The sequence below is a fragment of the Tachypleus tridentatus genome, chromosome 13 (genome assembly GCF_004210375.1).
Source record: "Tachypleus tridentatus isolate NWPU-2018 chromosome 13, ASM421037v1, whole genome shotgun sequence".
Lineage (NCBI taxonomy): Eukaryota > Metazoa > Arthropoda > Merostomata > Xiphosura > Limulidae > Tachypleus > Tachypleus tridentatus.
In genome coordinates this window covers 38,163,377-38,189,240 of record NC_134837.1, presented here as the reverse complement: position 1 = coordinate 38,189,240, position 25,864 = coordinate 38,163,377, and the positions used below count along the sequence as shown (strand labels likewise).

At 33.4% G+C, this 25,864-nt stretch overlaps 1 protein-coding gene across 1 annotated transcript in view; it reads right to left on the bottom strand.

Moving 5' to 3' along the window:
* LOC143239528 (RNA polymerase II elongation factor ELL2-like) overlaps window positions 1-25,864 on the bottom strand; it is a 70,435-nt gene that overhangs the window by 22,397 nt on the left and 22,174 nt on the right. The window contains exons 3-4 of the mRNA XM_076480684.1: window positions 2,363-2,478; window positions 965-1,081 (exon numbers count right to left, since the gene is read on the bottom strand). Coding sequence (XP_076336799.1) covers window positions 965-1,081; window positions 2,363-2,478 — 233 coding nt within the window. The remainder of the gene's footprint in view (window positions 1-964; window positions 1,082-2,362; window positions 2,479-25,864) is intronic.

Here is a 25,864-nt window from a genome sequence, read left to right as displayed (position 1 = left end):
GTTCATAAGAGTTGTTTTTTTGTTTTTTTTACATAAGATAACAAATATCATTCAATTACAATGTTAAAATAAAAAACTTAGGAAAGTAATAAAGTTGTTGAACAACAAAGAAATAGTTTACTAAATAATTTCATAATTATACTTATCCTAACAAATACTACATAGGGGGAATTGTTATTGCTGTCTTTTTGGTGAAAAGCTACACAATGGGTTATCTGCACTGTGTCCAACATGGGGTACTAAACCCCACATTTTATAGTTGTAAATCTGTAGACTTACTACTGATCCACTATTTGACTATATAGGTAGAATAAAACTGAATATAAGAAATAAACATTAACTAATAATTTAGAAAAATATAAGCTTGCTCTTTCCTCCTTAATTTTAAGGTTAAATGTAATTCATTGACATGAAGATTTAAGATTCTATTATAAATAACTTTATGCACTTTTGAAATAATAAACATTTATAGTAATTATACATACATCTAATAAGAGTTCATGCTAGAACCAGAAATTGAATAATTACTTTGTACTTTGCTCCTAAAAATTCAAGTAAATTTCTTTAACTTTAACAGTTAGAAATTATAAGAACAATCAACAATCTAACATTTTAAGCAAGGAGCTCTTCATGCATTAGTTCTTAATGTATCCATCACAGTTTTCACTGTTAATATGTTACCCATTAAGAACTATTTAGTATTTAGATTATAGCTAACCAGTTCTAACTTGTTTAAAAGCTAGTTACTTTTTACAGGGTTTGCAAACTAGTATTACAATGAGATTGCTACTTGAAAGAATAACCTTTAAAAACAAATCTGTAGCTTCTTGATGAAAAATCTACTTTCATTATTTATTATGTATTCAATATCTTGAATGATACATAAGAATACAACTTCAATTATATAAATAATGTATGAGAAATTATAATTGTTCTCCAAAGCCAAATAAAAACCTCTACTGACCAGTTTTTCTTGTTCTCTTGTTCAGCTACGGCCATTTTTGCTCTTGTTTTTTCATAGCTGTCCTCATTGGCACAAATCTGCATTTTATGCATCATAGAGCCTACTGATTCCAAAAACCTGGAAAGGAAAGATAAAAGCAAATTATTGATTAAAAACCAAAATTACTGTATGCATTAATATGAAAAAGACAAAATATGTAAATGTACATACTTTTAATTTTTGCACTTCTTAGAATATCTGAAAATTAATAATTTTGACTATTAACAATCTGAGCAGTAAATTAATACATTACTTTATAAATATCTAAATGTTAGCACTTATTAAATTTCTTGATATCAGAACACTTCAATGATACTTTTGTAATACTGAAATATCACTTTTTAGGAACATTTGGGCATTAGAACATTTCAGTGACACTTTTGGAATATTTAATTAACACTGATGAAACAAACATCTGAGTATTACAATAATAGAATTATATCTTTGAAATTTCTAAATAATAACACTTGTGAGAATATGTAAGCACTGAAACATTTCAATGATGCTTCTAAAAAAATCTAAATGTTGCCATATACTTGATTAAATACTTCTTGGAACACCTGGGCATAAGAGAATTTTAATGATAATTTTGAGATGTGTGTGTAAATTAAGATGCTTTAATTATAGATAAAACTGATTTATGCATCTTAAAATGAAACTCAGTTGTAATTACAAACTTTACCTAAGCCTCACTGATTCATTTCAGCATTAAAAACTAATTATTGATTCAAGTTTTCACTTAAATCAATAGTAACAATAACTTGTATATATTTCTAACATGGATATATTCTAGTGGAAACAAGGGTTTATTAAACTCATGTGAAGAGGGTTACTTTAAATTAACACAGGTTTCTTAAAAAGTAATCCAAAGGACACACATCTTTTTTACAACACAAATGAATTTTTATATAAACACAAAAACTTGCTTTATGTAATAATTATATTTCAAGCAACTATTCTTCATCAACCCTTAATATCTCATGTCAAATATACAGATCAGATAGCAGATGGTTTTCTCCATTTGTAGATACCAATAATAAAGTATGTTTTTCCAAACACACGTCAGGAGAGAAAAATCTTATGTAATTGCTCTCCATCAGGTTTTATATTTCTTATTAAATATAAAGGTCAATGAGCAGCTGCTCAAAATGTCAGTTACATACAGGAACAGTTTTTCGTACCTAGACATGTCGAAAAAAGACGTACATTGGTTTTATCAAGTAAATTATGAGAACCAAAACTAAATCTGTAAGTACACAAAACAATCCATTTCATGAATCAATTTTGTTTAATATATATTAATTTTTTATATTATTAAAAATTAAAAGACTTGAAACAATAAAGTAAAACTGTTCTCACCTTGATCCTTTCTGTTGTAAGCATTCAAAGCTGCCTTGTAAGTTATCAGCTTCAATGTTCGACAAAGTGAAGCCAAAAGACTGTTGGCTGTTGTGCACACCTGGTAACCGTATCACCTACAAAGATAAATAAGCATTAACAAACAATTTTGTAAAGTTTCAAAAATTGCACTTTGTACCTTGCCAAATTATGTTTCACTCCTAAAACTTCTCTCAAAATTACAGAAACATCCTTAATAATACTGTCAATACAAAGATCTTTGAAAGATTTTTATTGGTTATTTCCAAACTGTTGATTCTGTGCAACAGATATATATTTTTTTTTTACCTATAAAAAATATTTAAACATATAAAGCACTAAATTCAAAAACCAAACAACCCTAGTGAGATTTACATGCTGTTACTATAAGCCTTACTTATGAGAACTTTTTGTATAAATATTTAAGCTATTTTTGAAACTTGGCAAAATATAAAACCTTATCTAATTCTGAAAAATACAAAAGAAAAAAATATTAATTTTAGTGTCATCTGTTCTTTTAGTACAAAATTTTCAGAGATGTTCTTGCCAGTTTTTTCAATACATTTATCTTTTTAATTTTTCTACACAATATTGTTTGTATTACTTAAAATATAGATAGTATTGTCCATGAAATATTTTAAACAAGGTTTGGAACAACACAATTATTTTGTATGCACTTCTAATTTTGAATTATATAGAATAATTTAAATAAACAGTCTTATAAACCAAGCAACAGTTTATCATCACATTGTACATACTGGGATACTTAATAGTAAATCACTTCCTTTTTTTAAGCCTATAATCACTCCACATTTCATTAAATCAAGCTTGTTTGTTTTTTCAACAGTAACAACTACATAATCTAAACAGAAATTTATTATTTTTCTAATTTATACAAATGCAAGATACACTTTTTTAAAAAAGCTATAGAAATGTTTGGTGCCAATCAAGTCAATTAAATATGTTGCTATTTTTCTCATATAAAGTTACTCGCAAGATCTGACAAACACATACTGTATTATAGTTTAAGATTTAATGTTTTAGATATCAAACATTAACATTTCATAAACTCCCAAGGATAACTACTTTCACTACCAGCAAAACACTGTAATAAGGACTATCTTATTATATGGGATACTTGAAAGCCAATGTGAGGATAGCCATGGACGTGATAACTGCTTTTATTGGCAGTATAACACCCAAATATGGAATATCTTACTACAACAGGAACTTAAAAACTAATGTGAAAATAGCCTGACTGCATACACAGAAATGTATACATATATTTTTAGGTTTACTGTTTTAGGAGTTTATGTATTTCAATTGCAATAAAATCAAGTCTAGCTCACAGAAGGCCAGTATGAAACATTACACCATTACCAATTATCTAAAGTCAAATTATAATCCTAAATACTATTTCTTTTTTAACTCTATAAAATTTAGCGTTAACTTGCTATTCAGAATAAACCACAAACACAAAATTTATTAAATACAGGAGCAAGAATATGTAAATACTCATATTCAAGAATATATATAATTATAAAGTTAAAGACAGTTTTATTTTCAACTTGATCTGTTATTTAGCCATATTTCAAAGACAATTACCACATATAAATTCAAAAATGCATACACATTTGAATAACATTCTCGTACCAAACACAAAGTCATGACCTTCCCTCCGTTTCATAAAGTTCCCCTCCCTCACCAAAATATATCTGCACAAGTAATCTTGCTATACCTCTTGTATCATTTCTCAGCCATACAACCAATACTATATTTTTGGTTCAAACTTGTAATCAACACTGATTCTATGATGTCACTGTACCTAAATGACATTCCTAGGAAATGTTCTAATTATTTTTCCTACCTTTGTCCTTTTAAAGTATTGCCATAATATAAAAAAACTTGTGAAATATTACTATTTATAATATAATTTATAATGTTAGTAAATATTATAAATCTACATACTGACCAGCACCTTAAAAATATTTCAAGTGTTTACTTACATTACTGTTACACTTCTAGGAAGTTTCTTTCCAATGACCAAACACAGAAATTAAGAATGTTTTCTTCTTTAATTATCACTGCTATACCGTACATTGGAATTGGAGAAACACTTTTGCACCTGCGCTTGAGGTCAATAACATCAGTTGACCATCATTTCTTGTTATATTTCAATTGTTTGATCAAATATTTCTGACCAAGATGTTTACATGTCTGATCTCAAATAACTAAAGAGTTTTCATAACCGTTACATTCTTTTTGCAACTAATCTACAGTAATATTAAGAATCTCTGAAAACTTCAAGTTTTATATAGCTTTTAATGTGGAAGAAAATGTTCTAAATAAAATACAAATACTTTCCTTTTTATTTATAAACCAGTCTCAGATATCCGTTATCTCCTCCCAGGTAAGATGCATATACATATTGAACAAACAGCATAATTCAAGTAATAGCTTCATGTAATATTTTCAAAGCCCAAACTGTCCTACTTATAAAGTGATAAACCAAAATTCACAAAATATTTTGCAGTGCTTCATGGTTACTACCAATTTTGTACTCAAGTAGTCCAGGCTTGTTGCTACATAAAGAGCAAACAGATATATAGACCAGCTATTTTTTTTCTTTATACAACTTGTCAATATCCCTCTGATTTTTTTTATCACAGAGTAAATATCTCCTTGACAACAAAATACTGGTTTTACTTTACTCAAGTAGGTTTAGGCCTCATACTAGTCTTGCTCTTTTCTGTATGCTGTTCATAAACTCCATTATTTTACTTGCTTTTTTAATAACAAATGAAAAACTGATCATTCCAGGAGAATACATTTCACAATTATCAATTATTTCAGTATGATGTTCAAATTGCTATTGTTAGTAAAATGTAACATTTCCTAAAAAAATTAAACCATCATCACAACTTTATGAACAGTGAATTCCCCAAACTCTTGTAAGAGATAAACCCTTAGCGACTTAAATCTTTTATACCAGCAGGATTTGCAGAAGTGACTAAACAAACACAAAAGGTTTATTACACCCATCAATATTATTGATACTGTCTATAATTTTAACTGTGCACGAATTAGAATGACCTCAGAAATGTATTTCTGACACAGAAATCACAAACATAAAATCAATTTTTTGAATATCAAACACAAATTAAGTCCTGTATGCATCAAAGTCTGATACTAGTAATTGAAAATGAAGGATAGGCCTATCAGTATTTATTAAGTTCTGGTGTTGTCCTACATATTTCACAATATAATCCCATTGTATTCTCACTAGAACTTCCTCAGCATCATAAAGTTTTCAGTTTTCTGCATTTTAACATATACAAACTTAGTCAAGAAACTTTTGGTGACCAGTAATGACTTTTTTTTTTTGAAAATTACTGTTGGATATCTTTGCTCCGTTTGTTTTTTTTTTAAATTACTATTAAATTGAAATTTATAAAAGGTAAATCTAGAAACCTGATACCGTTTTTTTAATCAAAAGAAAATGCAGTGCTAACAAGGCGCATTAGTAAATTAATTTATCATCACTGTAGAGTTAACTTATTTGATAACCTTCAACACCTTAGTTTTTTCCATGGTACAAGATGCGTCATCAGTGATATGATGGTGAAAACAAAATAAATAAAATCTATGAAAACATACAGAAACTATTTAAGATGTCTTATCTGAGAAGACCATCCCAAAAATACTTCAAATCGTTTCAATAAAACCTTTACCAGCACTGATCAAACCCATTATGTACGATTTCTATCTAACGTCGAACATTGATTATGATTCATAATTCTACCTTGTTTTCAATACAAGGATTTTTTTAAAAGATAAACATGGATTAATAAAGGGAGAGAAAACACGGTGAAAAATAGAAAGGGGGAAGCATAATTAATAGTCACATTGGTCATGCATCCTGTAATAAAAAGTTAACTTTACGCAGATAACTATGGTATTCCTTTACAAATCATGAAAAGTTACAGAAATTATCACCCTATCCAGTATTTAACTTTTTCTCATTGCAAGAGCTACGTATCTACTATATGGTGTTATCTAAGTACAGTACTAGTCATATGCATTTAATTTTGGAAAAATGCTTTATAAAAAAAACTATCTAGTACAACACATGAAATATGTAAAATAGCAAAGTAGATTAAAACACAATTATTAAGCCTTCTTACTATTTTATAAACATTCCAATACTATCATACTAAAAGAACGTAGCGTTAAAATAGTTTCTATCTATCAACTTGGCTTTTAAATCTTTTACAACCACGATGCCAATTGTAACAAATTTGATATTTTAGAATCTGTTACAGTAAAGTGGTAACTAAACGGTTTTATTTCTTGTATTGAAGTAATGAAGTGTGTTAATAAATAATTTCGGTTAATCTAGTTTGTTTTTCTGATCAATCACCAATTCTTATAAATATATAAAAAAGTATTATTTCCACAATAAATCTCTCAACCTAGATAAATCATGCATAATAATCCACAAAAGAAAATTACGACCAATCAAAAGCTGCATTTTTCGTGTTGCTCGCGGGAATTTCTCGCTTAAAGAAACCGTTCAACCACGGTTATTGTCCTAAAATCGACAGAGTGAAACTAACTGGGTCGCTAGGGGGAGCAATTTAAATCCCCTGCAGCAATAACGGCCTTACTGTTACCGGAATCCTTGTTTATATGCTTGTGTTTATTAATATATTTGTTTATTGAAAGTATGTGTTTAACTTCCAAACACTTTAATAAATCGTGGCGACTAATCAAAAAACTGTATTCTCAAACAAACATTCTAATACAGGCGCGTACTTTTTATATTTTCTGACAAAAGCATTTTAGTGAAGTCAGTCCACACGTCTACTGTGGCACACAATATTTTCCTTCATAATTTGAATAACTATTCAGCTTCAAATAACATCAGTAGGTCACAAGATTTAATTAACTCCCTCTATATCCGGTATTCAAATAACTGTTCAGCTTTAAATAATATCAGTCACAAGATATAATTAATTCCCTCTATATCCGGTGATGTGACTCCTGTTTTTATGCACGTAAATTTCCTGATGAACGTCTATTTAAAAAAAAATCTCTTGTATTGTTTGTTTGATTTGTTTTGAATTACGCGCAAGGCTACAAGAAGGCTATCTGCGCTAACCATCCCAGTGCAAGACTAGAGGGAAGGCAGCTAGTCATCACCACCCACCGCAAACTCCTGGGCTATTCTTTTAACAAATAGTGGGATTGATCGGAACATTATAACGTTCCTACGGCTGAAAGGGCGTGCATGTTTGGTGTGACGGGGATTCGAACCCGAGACCCTCAGATTACGAGTCGAACGCCTTAACCCACCTGGCCATGCTGGGTCCTGGTCTTGTAAGTAGTTTATTATATTGAAATGAAGACAAACATAGAACGTTATAGACATTCTATTTTAACTGTTTATAAACAATGACTATATTATCTTATGCCGCAGTAAGCACCACAAAATACTAAAGATTAACCCTTGCACAATGAAGTAAAACATAGGAAATTTAATTAACGAAGGCAGAAACGTTTTATTTTCTAATTGTACGAACTTAACGTTTAGAAGATTATCTCGAAGATATAGAATATGTTAAACAAAACCATTGTTCTTACATTCTAAAAATTATTTCACCAAGTCAAAGTACGTGGATTTTTTTTTTTTTTTTTTATCTTGTACTTGTCTGAGAGCCATGCAAAAATAAACTCGTCACCAAAATTGCATCATTCTATTATTAAATTTGTTCAGAGAACAATGACCATTGTTTTGCTCTAACTGGATTGTTGAGTTACTGACCTTGAAGGAAGTTTTCATAAAGAGAAATCAAAATTTACGCACGCCTACTGCACAAACCTTCAAAAACTTCTATTGGGTTAGTCAAGCTTTGTTGAAAATATTATTTGCGACCAGTGAACATTAGCGACAAGGCCGTGTGACTAGTATAGATATTCAAACGTCAAACTAATTCTTTCAATTACATTTCCCCACACGTATACTGAATAATGCGACAACTTTTCGACCTTCCGAAAAGTCATTAGGTTTATAATAGGCAACTACGTAAACTACTTTAGATTTCTGAAATCACGATTAAACCAAAACTGTAATTGCGTTCCTACGTTCAACTAGAGAAATAAGAACAAAACCTAGGTTTGAGCAACTTGCATACATGCATTGTAGCAGTGACAAGAAAGCAATACATAGACATAGAAATCATTACACTCAAAGAATAGCGCAGAAACTGATTTAAAATTACCTTGACTCGTGAAGGACTGAAACCATGTAATAAACAGATTTTGCATACTTCCTTGGAAATTGTTAACATCCCTCTTCTCCCGAGTAGGTATGCCTTTTTAAAAGTACTCTGAAATGACTTTTAGCTTGCTTCTATCAAAATAGACAACTATCGGTAGCTAAATTTTTTATTTAAAAAAAAACGGTAATAGAAAACACAAACACGAAATGTCTAAGTATAATTAGGGTATTCCACGACATTTGACATACTAAATACAAACCTATTAGGGGATATGCGAAAGATTATGTACAATGATATTTACGAGGCTTGAATTTTAGCATTAAGTCCAAAATCCTATTGTTGAGCCATCGAGGATAAGAAGAAATCTACTTGATCCTTGAAAGTGGACAAATTTATATGCTAACCTTCATACTGATGTTGCCTTTAATAGTGAAGTTATTCACCATTAAAACCAATATCACATGAAATGTAGCATAATTGTTGATATTACACTCTTCCATAGCATGATCTTTTAATTCAAAAATCTTTACCAGCTCTGTTGTTAAGAGTCTAATTACCACTGATGAAGGCATTAACTGTTTTGTTGTCAACTTGAAGATTGTGTTTTAACACACATGTAAATTTGCCCAGTTTGAAAGGTCAGTGCACCCTTAACATCTGTTTCTAAACAAATTATTTGAAAGAAATAAAATTGAAAACTAAAACGATCATTAGTTTTTGAAATAATCACTTTCACACATCGAAATTGACATGAATATAACTTTAAAAATGAGTACCGTTGAAAACCTACATTTATGATACATACGAAATGTTACTGACATTTAAACTAATACTGGTTATGGGAAATTCATTAATATAGTTTAAAATGTCGATTCAATAATTACTGCATAATCGGTTAAAAGGATGTTTCAAAATAAACTGTCATTCTTATCTGACACCATGAAATGTTTTTCTCTAATACGAAATAAAAAAGAAAACGATGACAGATCGATAACAAACCGTCACAACTAAAAATATCAGTAAGGTTTGCCGAACAGACTTTTTTTCACAATCTTCTGTTTTGTCTTCTAATTACTTGATCACACCCATCCACCAGAGGCAACTTGTGCTTATTGCGTCCTATGAGAACGAATATCTTAATGCGTTTTAAACGTATAGAAATAAATAAATAAATACCACAATTGTAACCTCTTTGCAAAATTGCATTGAAAACTCGAGTTTTAAAATTAGCACAACACAATTCTCCCAGTGCGTGCGCTCCTTTCATAACCAATTTTACTGGTAACTCATATAAAACTAGCCATATCATGACAATTATAATACCTGTCGAATCAGCCGGGGCTTTCAAAGGTAACAACCAAGTTAACCTCAGAAAGGCCAAGTACAAAATAGGTCGAATAAAATAAAATGAACATGTTCCCTTTACATTGGCAGAGCAAAGGGTGTGGACGCATGAAAGCCCACGTCAAAACACATAAGTGACCCGTCCACATTCAAATACAAGCATTATCTACAAAAAATTACGGGTCATTTTAAAAGTGCTAACCACACATTACGCATGAACATTAATATAAACAAGTAACACGTAGATATGGACAACTCCGCTAGCTAAAAGATCAATGTAAAGACTGTGATGTAAGTAGACGAGAACGAATACACACCAAAACCACAAAAAAACCTTACTCTGTTGATCACACCTCACAGCAACCTACAGGGTGTTCGAAAAGTCACTGTGCACTTGTATATTTATTAACAGACACGTTTCAATATAGAATACAGGAGGTAAATATAAATGACAATTATAAACAATGTTGAAAGTGACCCCCATTGGCATCAATACAGGTCCGGATCCTTCATATTTTGTTTATAAACACCGCTATCAGTTGCTGGCTTGAAATAGACTGAATAAAATATGATTACAAAACTGCACAGTGACTTTCCGAACACCCTGTAGGTGCTTTCCAAACTTAGATATTTTACACTTTTATCTGCTATGTCTCTGATTAAACCCGGAAGAGAATCGATTATTCTGGAATTGAAACCGCTTTAATCAGGTTCATTTGCCAATTTCTGTTTTGTTATCCTAATTAAATTCAAAAGGGTGGAGACGTAACACATACAAACAGAAAAAAAAGTGTAACACCGACTCTTTTTCACAGTTTCTTTCGAAAACGAGCCCATAAGACCCAAATCTTTTTGATACTGTTAAATATAACTTTTTTAAACACTCGTACCATTGACTAATCGTGAGGTAAAAAAAGAAAATCAAAATTAACGTTCAACAGTTGAAATCTTTTAACCCAATAATTTCTGATAGTAGGAATAAATACGAAATATGCAAGAATGATTCAGCTATTCTACGAGGTGAAGGATTTGACACGCTAAATGCAAGACCAATTGAAAATAGGAGACATACGATAGTTATTGTGTACGCAGTGACATATCTCCGGTTCTGTCTCCATGGAAATAGTGCACTGTAATAGACAATGCACTACCATGAACAGCTGGCAGTGAATACCATTGAGCATACAGTAATGCCAAAAAATATTAGTAATATCAAAGAACAGATGAAATAAAATGCATCTGGTACGTTGGCATAATGTTTGGTGAAAGATTTGTTTGAAATCAAGAACCAAGCTACACTGTGCACTGATCATCAAGGATAACAAAATCCGGTTTCTAGCGATGCGAGTCCAAAGACTGTTGAAAAGCCTCAATGGCACTGGATATGACAAATCTAATATGGTTGACATATACCATTCTTTGCTTTAACTCTTAGATTAAAATTTTACGGCAAAAGGTATATAAACATTAACATATTTTAAATTTTCATTTTCCATTTTCGCATTATTAAATTTTTAGTTATTATTATAATCCATCAAATTTACGCGATGAGACGCCGCTAAAGACTGTTTAACACAGTTTGTACCACATACATTCCACCCCAACCTCCTAAATATCCAAGCAAATTACACGAGCGCTACATCCATTAGCAGTGTAATTTTGAACTGCTGAACCAGATGGAAGGAAGTTAATTAACAGCACCCACCGACAATTCTTTTGCTATCCTGGTCTAATATTGTGCTTTTACTGTTATTCTTCTGGTGCAGTTTTTAGCGGGATTTTGCGGCGACGGAACGTGAACATGGATCTTCGGATTTTCTAGCCGCCAAATCAACCATAAGGCCACACCTAGTGAATTTTAAGCTAAAATTACATATTTTCGCTACAAATTGGTCGTATTTACTTAACTTTTGATTTTAATGTCTACTTTTTATTTGTTGAAACCACGAATGGAATCACAATGTTCGCTGTTTGGTTTCAAACTAAATGTTCTGTAATGTCTGTATCTCGTCAATTCTCATTAACGTCCGCTATCTAACTCCAAAAAGCCATAATTATTTTTTCTCCGAACATGTATTACATTCTTCTTCTTCTGCCATAAATTTATTACGTACTGAAAAGTCAAGTAAACAAAGTGGTAAGGTAGGATAGGACAGGACAAAGCTGTGTTTAGCTATTGTTAAGCACAAAGTTACACACAAAGGGCTGTCTGTTCTGTGCCCACTACGAGCATCAAAACCCTGTTTTTAGCGCTGTGAGCACTCAGACTTGTTACTAAGCCATTTGGGGGTGAGGCTTGGAGAAAGTAAGAGACTTCGAAACTTTTAGAAATAAGATACCTTTTCATGTTATATGAAAAGAGTAAGGACCATAATATTACTATAGAGAATACAACTGAGTGAATAGTATGGGAACGTATTAGTATGAGAACGGATCCTTACCACGCCACTGCAGTGCATACTTCGTGCCAAACATGCTCGCCCTTTCAACCGTGGGGGCGTTATAATGTTACGGTCAATCCCATTATTCGCTGGTAAAAGAGTAGCCCAAGAGTTGGCGGTGGGTGGTGATGACTAGCTGCCTTCCCTTTTGTCTTACACTGCTAAATTTTTGACGGCCAGCACAGATAGCCCTCGTGTAGCTTTGTGCGAATTTCAAAAAAAAACAAAACAAGCATACTTCGTTGATTTGTGTATAAACAAGCTCAGTTTGGGACATAATGCGCGAGACACCAAAATCGAAGCAAACAAGATATTGCACCTAAACTGTATTATCACGAAGAAGAGACTCAATCTGTACCATTCCAAAAATTAATATCATCAGAATCCAAAAGTGGCTCCTTCTATTCTTCAAGTTATTCATTTCCGTTTTAGATTAACTTTATCTGACACTTCTACGTAAAATGTTCGAGATATTTCAAGTAACAATGATGTATTTTTTTTTTATACATTAATGTGCAGATGACATGTCCAGTGCTATATCACGATTGTAACAAACGAGTATTCTCAAATAGGGTCAATTTCGGAAGATCACATCGACAAGCAGCTAAAATTATCGCGTAATTACAGAAATATATATACATACATATATCTTTATTAATGTCAACTGAGTGACGTTAACGCTAACGATTACAAATTGACTCCTAAGCCCATGGGTGTTATTAATACATAATGCAATAAGGGTACTTCTTTCTACAAAGAACGAGCCAAGCTGTTCAGTCAAAGTATCAATTATAAACTTAACAAGAAACATGGCTACTGTACTTGAGTAACTTGGCCCTCTTCTACTTCCAAACAACTGGTCATTTGGCTTCTATTTTAAAATGGTTGTTAAAGCAAAAGTCATGACCACATGCATCGTTGTAATTCCTTCTCCTACTCAAGTTAGAATCGGCGATGACGACTGTATATAAACTACCGAAATTGGTGAAAAGTGTACGATTATGATTTTTACATACATTTACCCCTTGCACTTCGCATTATGACTAGAGTAATTATTACTAATGAAATATCGTGAGTAAAAATTTATAGTAAATACATTTTTTTCATTACGACTTAATTTTGTTTTGTAATAACAAATTGACTCTCTAGATGTTTAAGTTAGTTTTGATGGTACTGTATATTTGTCCCACTAAAAAAAGAAAAAAGGGTAGGACACCTTACGATGCAAAAAACATTTCATGTAACGTTACTAGTAGGATCAGATGACCGACATGTTATTTCCATTCCAAATGATATAAATTGATCATTGAAAAACATATCTGTGCAAAACGGTCCGGATATGACGTACAAATTTATTTCATTTTACTTACTAGATAATGAAAGTTCGTTTAGCCAAAAACAAATACACGACGAAACAATCGTCCTGTTTCTGAAACATCCAGTATAAACATAACACTATCCACGAGGGACAAAAGAAATCTCTCTCGTGTTCAATAAAATCTTTCGAACCTTCTAATTCGGACATAAAAGAAAAATTGATGGCATTCAAATTAAGCAGTGCAATGTGATTACAGTATATTAATGTTTCATGTTGTCCAACACAAAAACAAAGTCCGTACAATAAATCCACTATAACTTGAGAAGCTTGTCTTCTAATTCTTGCTAGAATTTTACGTTTAGACTTGTCTAATAAGTCAGATATTAAGTTACGTTACCGACCACTTTACGATTAAAAGAACAAAATGTGGATATGAATAGCTTTATTTTTGTGTACTTTCTATCTTTATTCCGCCACTGACATATTTCAGGGGTAATATTTATATATTCATAATTGTTAAAATTTTCACTTTCAAATCTCATCACTAATTTGAGGAATTTAATATTCAAGCATAAGCATCTCATAACAATAACTACTGACAGTTTTTGCTTTGTCATAAGACATATATGCTCGTTTTGTATTTTGCACGTCAATCATGCCAAAGAAAGTACGCAACAGAAGTTTATCAAGAAAAGGGGGCAACTTAGATAAGGATTGGGAGGTTTAAATGAAAATAATACTCAGTTACTTGTGAACTGAAAGGGAGAGACAGTGTGAAGCAAGACAAAGTGAAACAAACAAAAATAATTACTCGAGAACTGAAAAGGAAAGACTGTAAAACAAGACAAAGTAAATCAGGGACAAAAATACTTTCAGTTACTCGAGAACTGAAAGGGAAAGACAGTGTGAAGCAAGACAAAGTGAAACAAACAAAAACAACAGAAGAACCCGACAGACAAGGGAAGCAAATAAAAAATAAGACTCATATAAATAATTCATTAACTTTAACCATGTGTCGCACGGGTATATCTGCTGGTAAATATTTTATCTGCTCGCAAAGCATGGTGCATCTAAAATAACCTCCATCGCTTTACTAATCCTTCATCGACTTACGAGGGCCGCAGTCAAAATCCAACCTTCTCATAGGCTTAAATAAACAAAAGAATTATTGAATTAAACCGTAACCTTTGTTACGTACTCTTTACTGATGCATCTCTATCATAGAACTAAATTACACACTGGGTAACAGTTATCAAAAATACTTATCGTAACAATAACAGAGTAAACTGTGGTGTGTGCTATTTGCTTGTATAAAAGCTACTCTAAGTGCTCTCTTATCATAAATTCAACGGCCCGACAGTCAAGCGTGTTAAGGCGTGAGACTCGTAATCTGAGGGTCGCGGGTTTGCATCTCCGTCGAGCCAAACATGCTCGCCCTTTCAGCCGTGAGGGCGTTATAATGTAACGGTCAATCTCACTATCCGTTGGTAAAAGAGTAGCCCAAGAGTTGGCGGTGGGTGATGGTGATGACTAGCTGTCTTTCCTCTAGTATTAAACTGCTAAATTAGGGACGGCTAGCACAGATAGCCCTCGAGTAGCTTTGTGCGAAATTCAAAAAACAAACAAACAATCATAAATTCATTTAACAGCAACACTTTTAAAAGTTCATGGCTTAATTATGCTTTGGGTAAAGTGATTAAGTAGAAGGTTTGAATAAGGTACAATGATTCAGAAATACAAGTTAATTTCGCGGTTCAACGAAGTGACTGTCAAAGTTCGTCCACTTACTTGTCTTTCTTTACATGCACTGAGCTGCCAAAAGTAACAGAATCGTAGAATACATAACATGGTCCATACCGAATATCAAAAACGTCCATCTATGATTAAATCATAAATGTAACAAATTCACAGACTTGGTGTATCCATTAGCGCCCTTTGTCAAAAGGGGCATCATCTAAGAGTTCTACACAGTTTGTTCCTCATAAACTGGACTCTTCGGAAGGGGAGATTGGAAAATATAAATTGTAAGAAAATTACATGAAAGAATACTTGACACCCTTTTGTTTGGTGAAAAGTCCATCAGCACTTGAACCTTGACAACTGACCTATAATTTTATTGAGAAATGAACAACATTCTACCCCGTTTAGAATATAAAGCAAGCAGATAAACAACCTGACCTTTGGTATGTTATGTCTAATGTAATTTATTGTGGTATAAAGTTGTGTCAGCTGTTTTCTGTGTAATGAGACACGAGTCTTACCTGTTATACATTTTTTTTACAAAAACTAATAAGGCAGCTACCACCAAACCTGATTTTGAACTATGGAAAAGGTAGTCAGCAGAATTTACCACCCACCATCTAAGCAAAGGGATTAATTGTCGCATTTATAACGCACCCAAAGCTTAAAAGTGAGGTGAATATTTTGTGGAATGGAAATTAATTCACTAATTCGCAAATCAGAGTTCTACCACAGATCCAACCAACTCCTCGTTATCAGAAGGAAAATGCTGCTTGAAAACAAAGTAACACCATCAATGCTTTGGAATGACACACTTAACCATATCTTTGAGGCATCTGGAATAATTAATTTGAACGACTCGATAATAGCCTTCCGACCTTTATCCATTGACCGATCTTTAGACACAATAAATGTGTCAAACTGTTTAAAACCAGTTGAGTACATTCTCGACAGAATAGCAGCAAATATTGAGAAAAGATGAAATGGTAAACAAGATTGTAAATAGTAAATACTAGATATCTACATATTCGTTATTATAAGGCATGTACGAAAGATCTAAGAAGCGTAGATATCATTTAATTCAGAATCACGAATAATTAAATAATAAAGCATATGGAGCAACTTAAAGTCCTTACAATTCAATAGATTTGATAAAATAACAACGAAGGATATGTGTTTCGATTGTTGTTGTTGTTGTTTTGGAATTTCGCACAAAGCTACTCAAGGGCTATCTGTGCTAGCCATCCCTAATTTTGCAGTGTAAGACTAGAGGGAAGGCAGCTAGTCATCACCACCCACCGCCAACTCTTGGGCTACTCTTTTACCAACGAATAGTGGGATTGACCGTCACAATCTACACCCCCACGGCTGGGAGGGCGAGCATGTTTAGCGTGACGCGGGCGCGAACCCGCGACCCTCGGATTACGAGTCGCACGCCTTACGCGCTTGGCCATGCCAGGCCGATGTGTTTCGAATACAATAATGTACATTATACTCCAAATCTACGAGAAATATTAGATCGTTTCATACGAAATAGCCGAATTTCGCTTAGTTGAAATGACTGCAATTAGAATAAGCTGGATACAGTAATTTAACTGTATGCTATTCAGTATTGACGAGAATGTTGTGCTTTCCATTTGTTTGTCATGACAAGTTGTATTATAAATGTTTTTGTTTCTTTAGAATCCTATAGAATATGATGTCTTCAAAAGAATTGAGACTACGTTTTTGTATGAAATCAAATTAGAAAAAAATGCAGCAGAGGCCGCTAAAAACATCGACTTATCGTTTAAATAAATAAATATTAAGAGTTCTTGTGAAAGCTAACCCACAAACGACAGTTTGGGCACTTCCAGCGCAACCGTTTCCAGTCGGAAAGGTTAAAAAAATTGGACAAATAGGTATGTCACGAATAGACGAAAGGACAAACTGCTTAGGAACAAGAGGGAGTCATTCTTGAAGCGAATCGTTACCTGCGACAAGAAGTGGATCCAATACAACAATCGCGAGATCAGGACAATGGTCAGATGATGCAGGTGAATCTCCAAGACATGCGCCGAAACCGCCTTTATGCACAAAAAATGCTCTGGTAATAATATGGTTATCTCTAGAGGGCATTATCCATGACTCCTTTCTACAACCAGATGAAACAACAAACTGATAAAATATATGGAAAATTAACCACCAAACAGCCATCACTGGTGAACAGGCATGGACCAATTCTGCTGCAAGATAACACCAGATACCATACCTCAACAAATCACCACTTCAAACAATGAGAAAAATGCAACATGAAATTCTGGTGCATTCACCATACTCAACTAGCTTATCTCCAACTGATTATTACCTTTTACGGCAAATGGAGCTGTTTTTTTCGGAACAAAACATTTGGGAATCAGGAGATTACTGTCGAAGCCTTTGAAGAATTTATTGTCTCCAAAACAATGGAGTGTATAGGGACGGAATGCTTTCACTAGTATCCCGTCGGCAGAAAAGCCATTGCAGCAAATGGAACATTTTAATTCATCAAATTGGCGTTTGTTAAAAATATGGCGTTTCAATTTTTACCCATATAATCTTTCATTTCATATGAAACGAACAAATATACACACATTCTGGTAATATGTATGACCTGGTTTCTCTTTTTTACATCAAAAATCTCGCAATGTTTGAGACATTCAGTAGCGTTAAATCCAAATAACTATGTCTTGCTCGTGTAGCAGTGAAATGTGTTTCACACTGCTGAATAAATCGGTGTACTTCGCCTTTCTCGTGATCATGCACATGGTTTGCTATCTACATAAGACGAGAATTTCAGAATTGTCCATTCTAAATTACAAAAATGTAAGATAATTTTAAGTAAAAAACAAACTCAAAGGTACTTCTCCCTGGCTTGTCCGTAACCTGCCTCTTCAATAAACGAGATATTCCCTTACAAGAATGACAATAACAACATTTTTTATATTTTCTTTCGTTTGATTGTCATGGAAGGTTCAAATCATAAATCTCCACAGTTGTGTCACACAAGAAAGGCAAAAAGTGTGTTCATATTGGGTAAATATCTCACCATAACCAGCTATAAACAATCATTTTGAGCTAATTCAACTCTCATCAATAAAACTAGAATGTTGGCCTAAAGGAACGTTATATATGTCGGAAAATGACTAATGAAAATTTTCTTCGTAGTGATTTTCAGCCACAGTATAAAGGTTTAAAAAAATGACCCAATGTTTTTGATGCTCTTTTTTTTTCTTCCAACTACAAACTTTTAGTTCATAGTTCCATCATCTCTTGACCAATGTAAGATCTAATTACACATAGGACTCGGGAGGTCAATCCCTTTCGATTAATATATTTGATCATGCCCAAGGTTTTACCGATTAACTTATTCTAATCCTGTTTAAAACTAACAATTTTAGTGTAAACTAGTAGAGATCTTGATGAGTAATAAAATCGAATTGGGTATACGCGGGCCCCACACTTGGTGTTGATGGCGTACAAAAACGTAGCTAATAAAAAAGGGATTTTTTTTTTAATTTCGCGCAAAGCTATTCGAGGGCTATCTGCACTAGCCCTCTCTAATTTAGCAGGATAAGACTAAAGAGAAGGCAACTAGTCATCACCACCCACCGCCAACTCTTATACCAACGACTAGTGGAATAGACCGTACTTTATAACGCCCCCCACGGCTGAGAGGGCGAGCATGTTTGGTACATGGGGATTCGAACCCGCGACCCTCAGATCACGAGTCGAGTGCCTCATCCATCTGATCATGCCGGACCAAAACATTCTCAGATTAATTTACTCTAATCCCGCCTAAAATAATTTAAAGTGCTGCGGCTATTGAGAATTTTATTTCCTCTTGTTTTATCCACCTTTTTTTCTTTTTACAGGCTTATCGTATGAGAGCTTTATATAGCTAATAAACAAAAACAAGCACAAACGAAAATCAAAAACACTACACAGATCAAAAGGATCCCCGGGGCACAGGCTATAAAACGAAATATAAAATGTACCCTATGTATATAGGTTGTAATACGTGACATATATAGCCAGCCACATTGGGAGTTTTATTTTACTGTTATATTTATGTCTATATTGTTATGTTTAGTAGTTGTATTTAACGGTTAGATAGGAAGTTTCTTGCACATTTGTCTGAGTAGTTTGTAACAGGAAAGGGATGAAGTTTGAATTACACTGAACACAATATGGCGCAGGCAGACCTACCACACACTGACCACTTTCTGGATTTTTTTCAAATCCGTTATGTTCAAAAATCCTTGAAAGAGTCAAGGAAAACACAACGAGATAACAAAAGCGACTGTCGTCAGCATTGGCAAACCCGCTCTCTCCCTCCTATATATTAAATTTTTTTCAATCAAAATAAAACTTTACCCCATCATAAATACTTTTCTATTGAAAATAAAGATATGAAACAAAAGTAATATATTAAATATCAAAATTCTATTAGTATATGTAGTCTTTCGAATCCATATATTTGTAATGTGTGTAAACCATTGTTTTATGTTATTATAAAAATAAAGTTTGAATTTTTTTTCACCTTATTCAAAAATACGATGCGTCAATGTAAACTAAAAAAAAAAAAACACAGTTTAGGCCTATCGCTGGTGCATACAAAGCCTTGTATTGTAGCCCACTGTTACAGCACAAAATATCGAGCAAACAATTATTTACCTCTGCCGTTTTAAAAGTAGACCAGTTTACCTTGAAGTTGATAAGAATTCAAGAACGGCATTTAATACACGGTTCAAGCGACTATGATGACCTTGTCCGATAAACAAAATGTCCAGTTGAAGGTAGCAAAATTGCAATTATCGAACTGTGTATGTAGCTTCAAAAACACATTCTGCTACATTCAAGTCGAGAATTAAACATTATGCTATATTCGAAAATTATTTCCAAACATTACACTGAAACGAAGAAACTCCAGAGAAACAATAAAAGCTAAAACTCATCTGGATGTAACCAGCATCATTCAGTACATCATAAGCTTCCCCCTTTCATTCCTATTTTATTCACAGTATGTGGATGTAACTATTCATGACTATTTAATATTTGAGCTCCTTCCATAATTTCTGATAAACAGACTTCGAATTTACGTGCCCTTGGCCTCCACAAAATCTAAACGAAGAAAAAACTCAGAGTCGCGAGAAAGCCCCAAGCTTCCCCATCACGTGGCAAAGCGATACGTCTGCGAACTTACAACGCTAGAAACCAGGTTTCGATAATTGTGGCGGGCAGAGCACAGGTAGCCCATTTTGTACTTAATAACGAACAAAAAAGCCCGAAAATTAGGCCAACAAGATTTTATGGGCTCAAGTTTGCTTGAACAGATTTACTTGTATAAAAGCAGTAACCTAAATTCAAATTTATGTCTTTAAACAGTGCTCAAAACCTTTAGGGTTTTTCAATACTTTGACCCACGGACTGAGATGAAAATTACAACGCTGTGTATGATGGCTGGCTGAATATATTTACTCTAAAACTGTCAAGGATATTAAAAAGATGCGTCAACGTTTCACTGGTGATTTACCAGGAGTCAAATATCGAATTGCTGTATCGTTTCTATCGTTAAATATCAGACGTTCATACGATATATTTCTTACGAATTTCAGCGTATATAAGGATACAGTGATGAGTTAATTTTTAAACAAGGGAGTCTCATAAATTAATACCATGAATAAACCAACTTCAGATTTATAGAGCAATAACCCTAGTAACATCATCACAAGTATTACATTTAGAGTCGTCTTTCAATTATGACTTAAAATCTTCAAGACCAATCTGATAACTGCTAGCACGTTAGTTACGAAAACATGATTAAATACATCAATATATGACTGGTTGCACGTATGTCTATAATGGTAAAGCATGTATGCAAGTTTGTGTACAATAATCGAAAACGTCTATAACTAAGTATGATGCGCGCATAAATAATAAAACGCTTATATATGAGAGTACGTGTTTCTAATTGATCCGATATACTGTTTGATACCCAACCATACAGATACACAACAGCAGAGAAAATGGTTTATGCAAGTTCCTGTTACCACGTGTACCAACAATAATCTTTCTCCTAAACAGCACTAGAGTGAGCACCACTTCTAGCTTACGTGTAAAATGATATACGTTCAAGATGGCTATTAACATTTCCGATTAGTAACTGGTGAATAAAACATGACCCTTGACAACAGATTCCGAGCACTGGAAAGCGGAGTAATATTAGTGTAACTATTTGTCTTCCAAATCCTTGCAGTATATGATCTTGATACAAGAATTTTTAGTTGAAGTAGAAAGCTTGCTTTTCTCAGAAAATAAAAATAAAAAACTAGGATATGAACGTAACTTTTTGGACGAAGGTAATTATTATATTTATTTACACAGTAAGTCCTTTCTCACCAACAGGTGACTTAAATATAAAGTATGATGTATTTTATTATGCAGTTAGAAAAGTAGAAATGCATGATTTGTAACCAAAAGATAAAAGCACAATTTAGAGGGGCCAGCATGACCAAGTGGTAAAGGCAATCGACTCGTAATCCGAGGGTCGCGAGTTCAAATCCTGGTCACACCAAACATGCTCGCCCTTTCAGCCGTGGGATAGTTATAATGTTACGGTCAATCCCACTATTCGTTGGTAAAAGAGTAGACCCAAGTGTTGGCGGTAGGTGGTGATTAGCTGCCTTCCTTCTAGTCTTACACTGCTAAATTAGGGACGGCTAAAGCAGATAGACCGCGTGTAGCTTTGCGCGAACTTAAAAAAAAAACATTGAGAAATAATACCCCGGCCCCGTGTTTCACATCGCTTGTTAATTTTATAAAACCCCGTTTTAAAGTTGTTGTCCCCCTCTGGATAACGATATTTTACCCAAATCTGGCAGATTATTTACATACGGGTATTTCTAATAAATTGAATAAAAACTTTTCTTTATAAACAAATTCCCATTTTTGTATTATAATATCTGTACATTACTAAACTCGTCGTATTCAACATGGCAATCTACTTCTGTGGATATCTAAATATTAAATACAGTTATCGAATTTTCTTCGATGGGAAGTATTTTCAAGTCTGCATGATATATAACTGTCATTATGAATGTTTAACTGGTGCTGTCGTCAGATCTCCGGAAAGCCGGAAAATACAGTTACATTTTATTTTTGTCTAAGTTTACAGCTGCACAACGAGCTATCTGCACGTACCCACTACAGAGATCGACTCAAAAATATTAGTGTTAAAAACCCTCAAACTAACCGCAAAGCCACTGGAAAGTAAACTTGTTTCATCAGAGTACAGTGAAAGACAAATTTATTGATTGACGCAACACATTAATTAAAAAAAAAACAGCTATTAAAAATATAAAATACATCTCTTTCTTAAAACGTAGTTAATTTTTAAACTACTGACACGACTGTGTATAATTACAATTATAACAACTTATTATTCAAAGTAAATAAGAATGTAAAACTAAGTCAACTGCTCTCTGTTAAACTCAGTGCTGACCAGGCCTAACTGACATACCAGTGGTAGAGATATTGTCTTGAACAACTGTTTCGAACTAGGTAAAGTTCATGAAATGTGATTTTTATCAATTAAAATTTAAATTATACATCAGAATCGGGCTTATGATTCTTATTAACATCAAATTATTTATTTAACTTTAATTAATATTACTTTTGATTACGAAGAACTGGAGAAACTTACTGGCCAGTCTTTTTAAGGTCAAGTTGATTTACCACAGCATCAACGAGAAACCACTGATAACTAGAAGGAACTTAAGTGTGTGAAAAGTAAAGAAAAATGTACTGTGTCAACCATACTACAATTGTTATTTCCACTGCTGACGAGGCCTTTCCGTCTAATGCTATGGTTTTCAGGCCAGCTGGAAAACGATATAATTCACAGTTAAGGAAAAACAGACATTGCTTTTGTAAATAAATAAGTACAACCAGCTGCATTGTGGAAGAGTTCGTTAAAACGGAGACCGTCAGTTCGTTTTCACCAAATATCTAATTCCTTTTTAAACACCTTAACTTCTGTACTAGGCTACATAACGAAAGCTGATAGCATTTTCGCAACAAATTTCACCCGATATCACAGATAAACGATAATAACAACTGGTTAAATAATGAAGTAAATACTGTTTCAAAATAAAATAACTGGATTGCCTTTCTGAATGTATATACAAAACAGTTGGAAACAAGAGACTAGCATCCCACTCGTATAAATGTTAAGTTTACTACTTAACCAACTTGAAAAGTCTGTAATGCAAATTATCACATTGTAAAAAAACAATTGAATTTGGCAGATAAAGACTGACAGAAATAATTATGGTAAACAAATAATTCGTGCGAGTTGGTCATTAAACTATGCATTTCCATATTTATTTCGCATGTTTTTTGGTTGTTTTTTTTTATCTTATCTTGTCCCCGATATATTAAAATAGGCCTAAACTCTCTTTCACGGAAACCTAACTCCCTACCCACTCCCAATTTTCACCCACTACAATCGAGCCATCTTAATTTCGACACGCATAATTAAAATTAACATCCTATATGCGTTTAAATGTGAAGCCTTGTAGCAACATAAAAAACTGAACAATTAAAAGTTTGAGTAATAAGGCTTAGGTGAAAAACTCATCTGTTAATGATAGTTTTACAACAAAATACGATATGGTTCAGTGATATTGTGAAAACACTGTTTCTGCTGTTATTTTATCAGCTAAAATCCCTCAAAACTATAACTGCAGTTTTTTATAACAAAGAAAAAAGTCATTTTACTAAGACAATTCCTTAAACATAACTAACAATCAAGAAACTAGCAAATCCTAAAAGAAACAAGAAAACGTTGCACGTTTATCATAGCCTTCGTGAGGCACATAGTGTGACGACTAATGCACCGTGCACATTCTTATAATGTGACGTTTACAATGTAATGACACCTGTATACTTTTTTGACGATGGAATGTGCCTTAGAACCCCATTCAAAATGTTCCGATATCAATTACTTTATTTATACAAGTTCAGCTTAAAATGCAAACTTCTGGAATATTGTTACGACTTACAACTTTCTCCTAAACAGACAGAAGACATTACAAACGCGCGCGCGCGTGTGTGTGTGTGTATGTATGTGTGAGTGTGTAAAAGTGTTAGTCACATACTCTCAGTTGTGTTAAGAAATAGGTCACACAGGACTTGATCATCCATTATATATACATACACATAAACCGGATTACTCTACGTGTTAGCACCGTGTGAACAGCCTTCCAAAACTGGATCACGGCAGACCAGTCTTTGTGGTTTCTTAACGAGGTCGGAAAACTTTACACCGGTTACCTTAGTAGATGTACGAGAACACTGTTGATATTCCCGCGTTCGCTTGGCGAGTTTTAACACTGGGTCGTTTCCCCTGGAGCGATAATACCAGTTTAGACAAGCAGTAATTCAGGTTTTCCTTATATGTGCTACTGAATAAAATATGTAAAGTAAATCATAAAAGATAAAACCTGCTTAAATCGGTTGAATTGGAGCATTGTGTATATATATATAGCCACGCACGCGCGCGCGCACGCGTGTGTGTATTTTCACTGCAACTTTAAAAGTATTTAGCTTACACTTGTATATAGTAAATTGTTGTCACGCACAAACTTACACGAGTTACCTGTACTGTGTTCACTGAAAGGATTGAATCACAAATTTTGGTGTTAATTATAAGCCCCATGAGCTTACAGCTGAGCGACAGGTGGTAGAGAGAGGAAGGTCTTATTCTTGACAGGTGGCAACACTTTTAATACGATTTCGAAAACTTTTCTTATTTACAATAGCGACTGTACGCAGTTTTGGTAATGGCGTTTGTGGTTTTTTCTTAATTTCATTAAGTTACATTTTAATAAAATGACATTTGTACTATAGTGTCTTGAGATGAGAAAGCATCTCAAGTACAAGATAACGTTAAAAACATGGCTTACATGAGCAGCAATTTGTTTATTGACAAACTCAAAGCTTCATAATGAGCTATCTGTGGTATCTTCCCATATTCGGTATCGAAAACCGATTTTTCGCATCATAACTTCGCTAATTTGACGTTGAGCCATCACAGGAAGGTAGGAAGTTATTATAGAACTTAGCTTTTATTATAGAAGGTTTGTCAACTTCATTTTAACACATTTTAAAAGAAGCTTCATCCACGGAAGGCCAAGGGCTGCATAAAATTCAGCCAATTATATTCAAGGTTAATGTCAAGAGAAATGTAATCTTTCAAGGCAACACAAGCGTCTTCCCAAGAAAAGTCCAGAAGAGCACGTAATGTTGCTCATTAGCCATTACCACTGCAACCAATGAG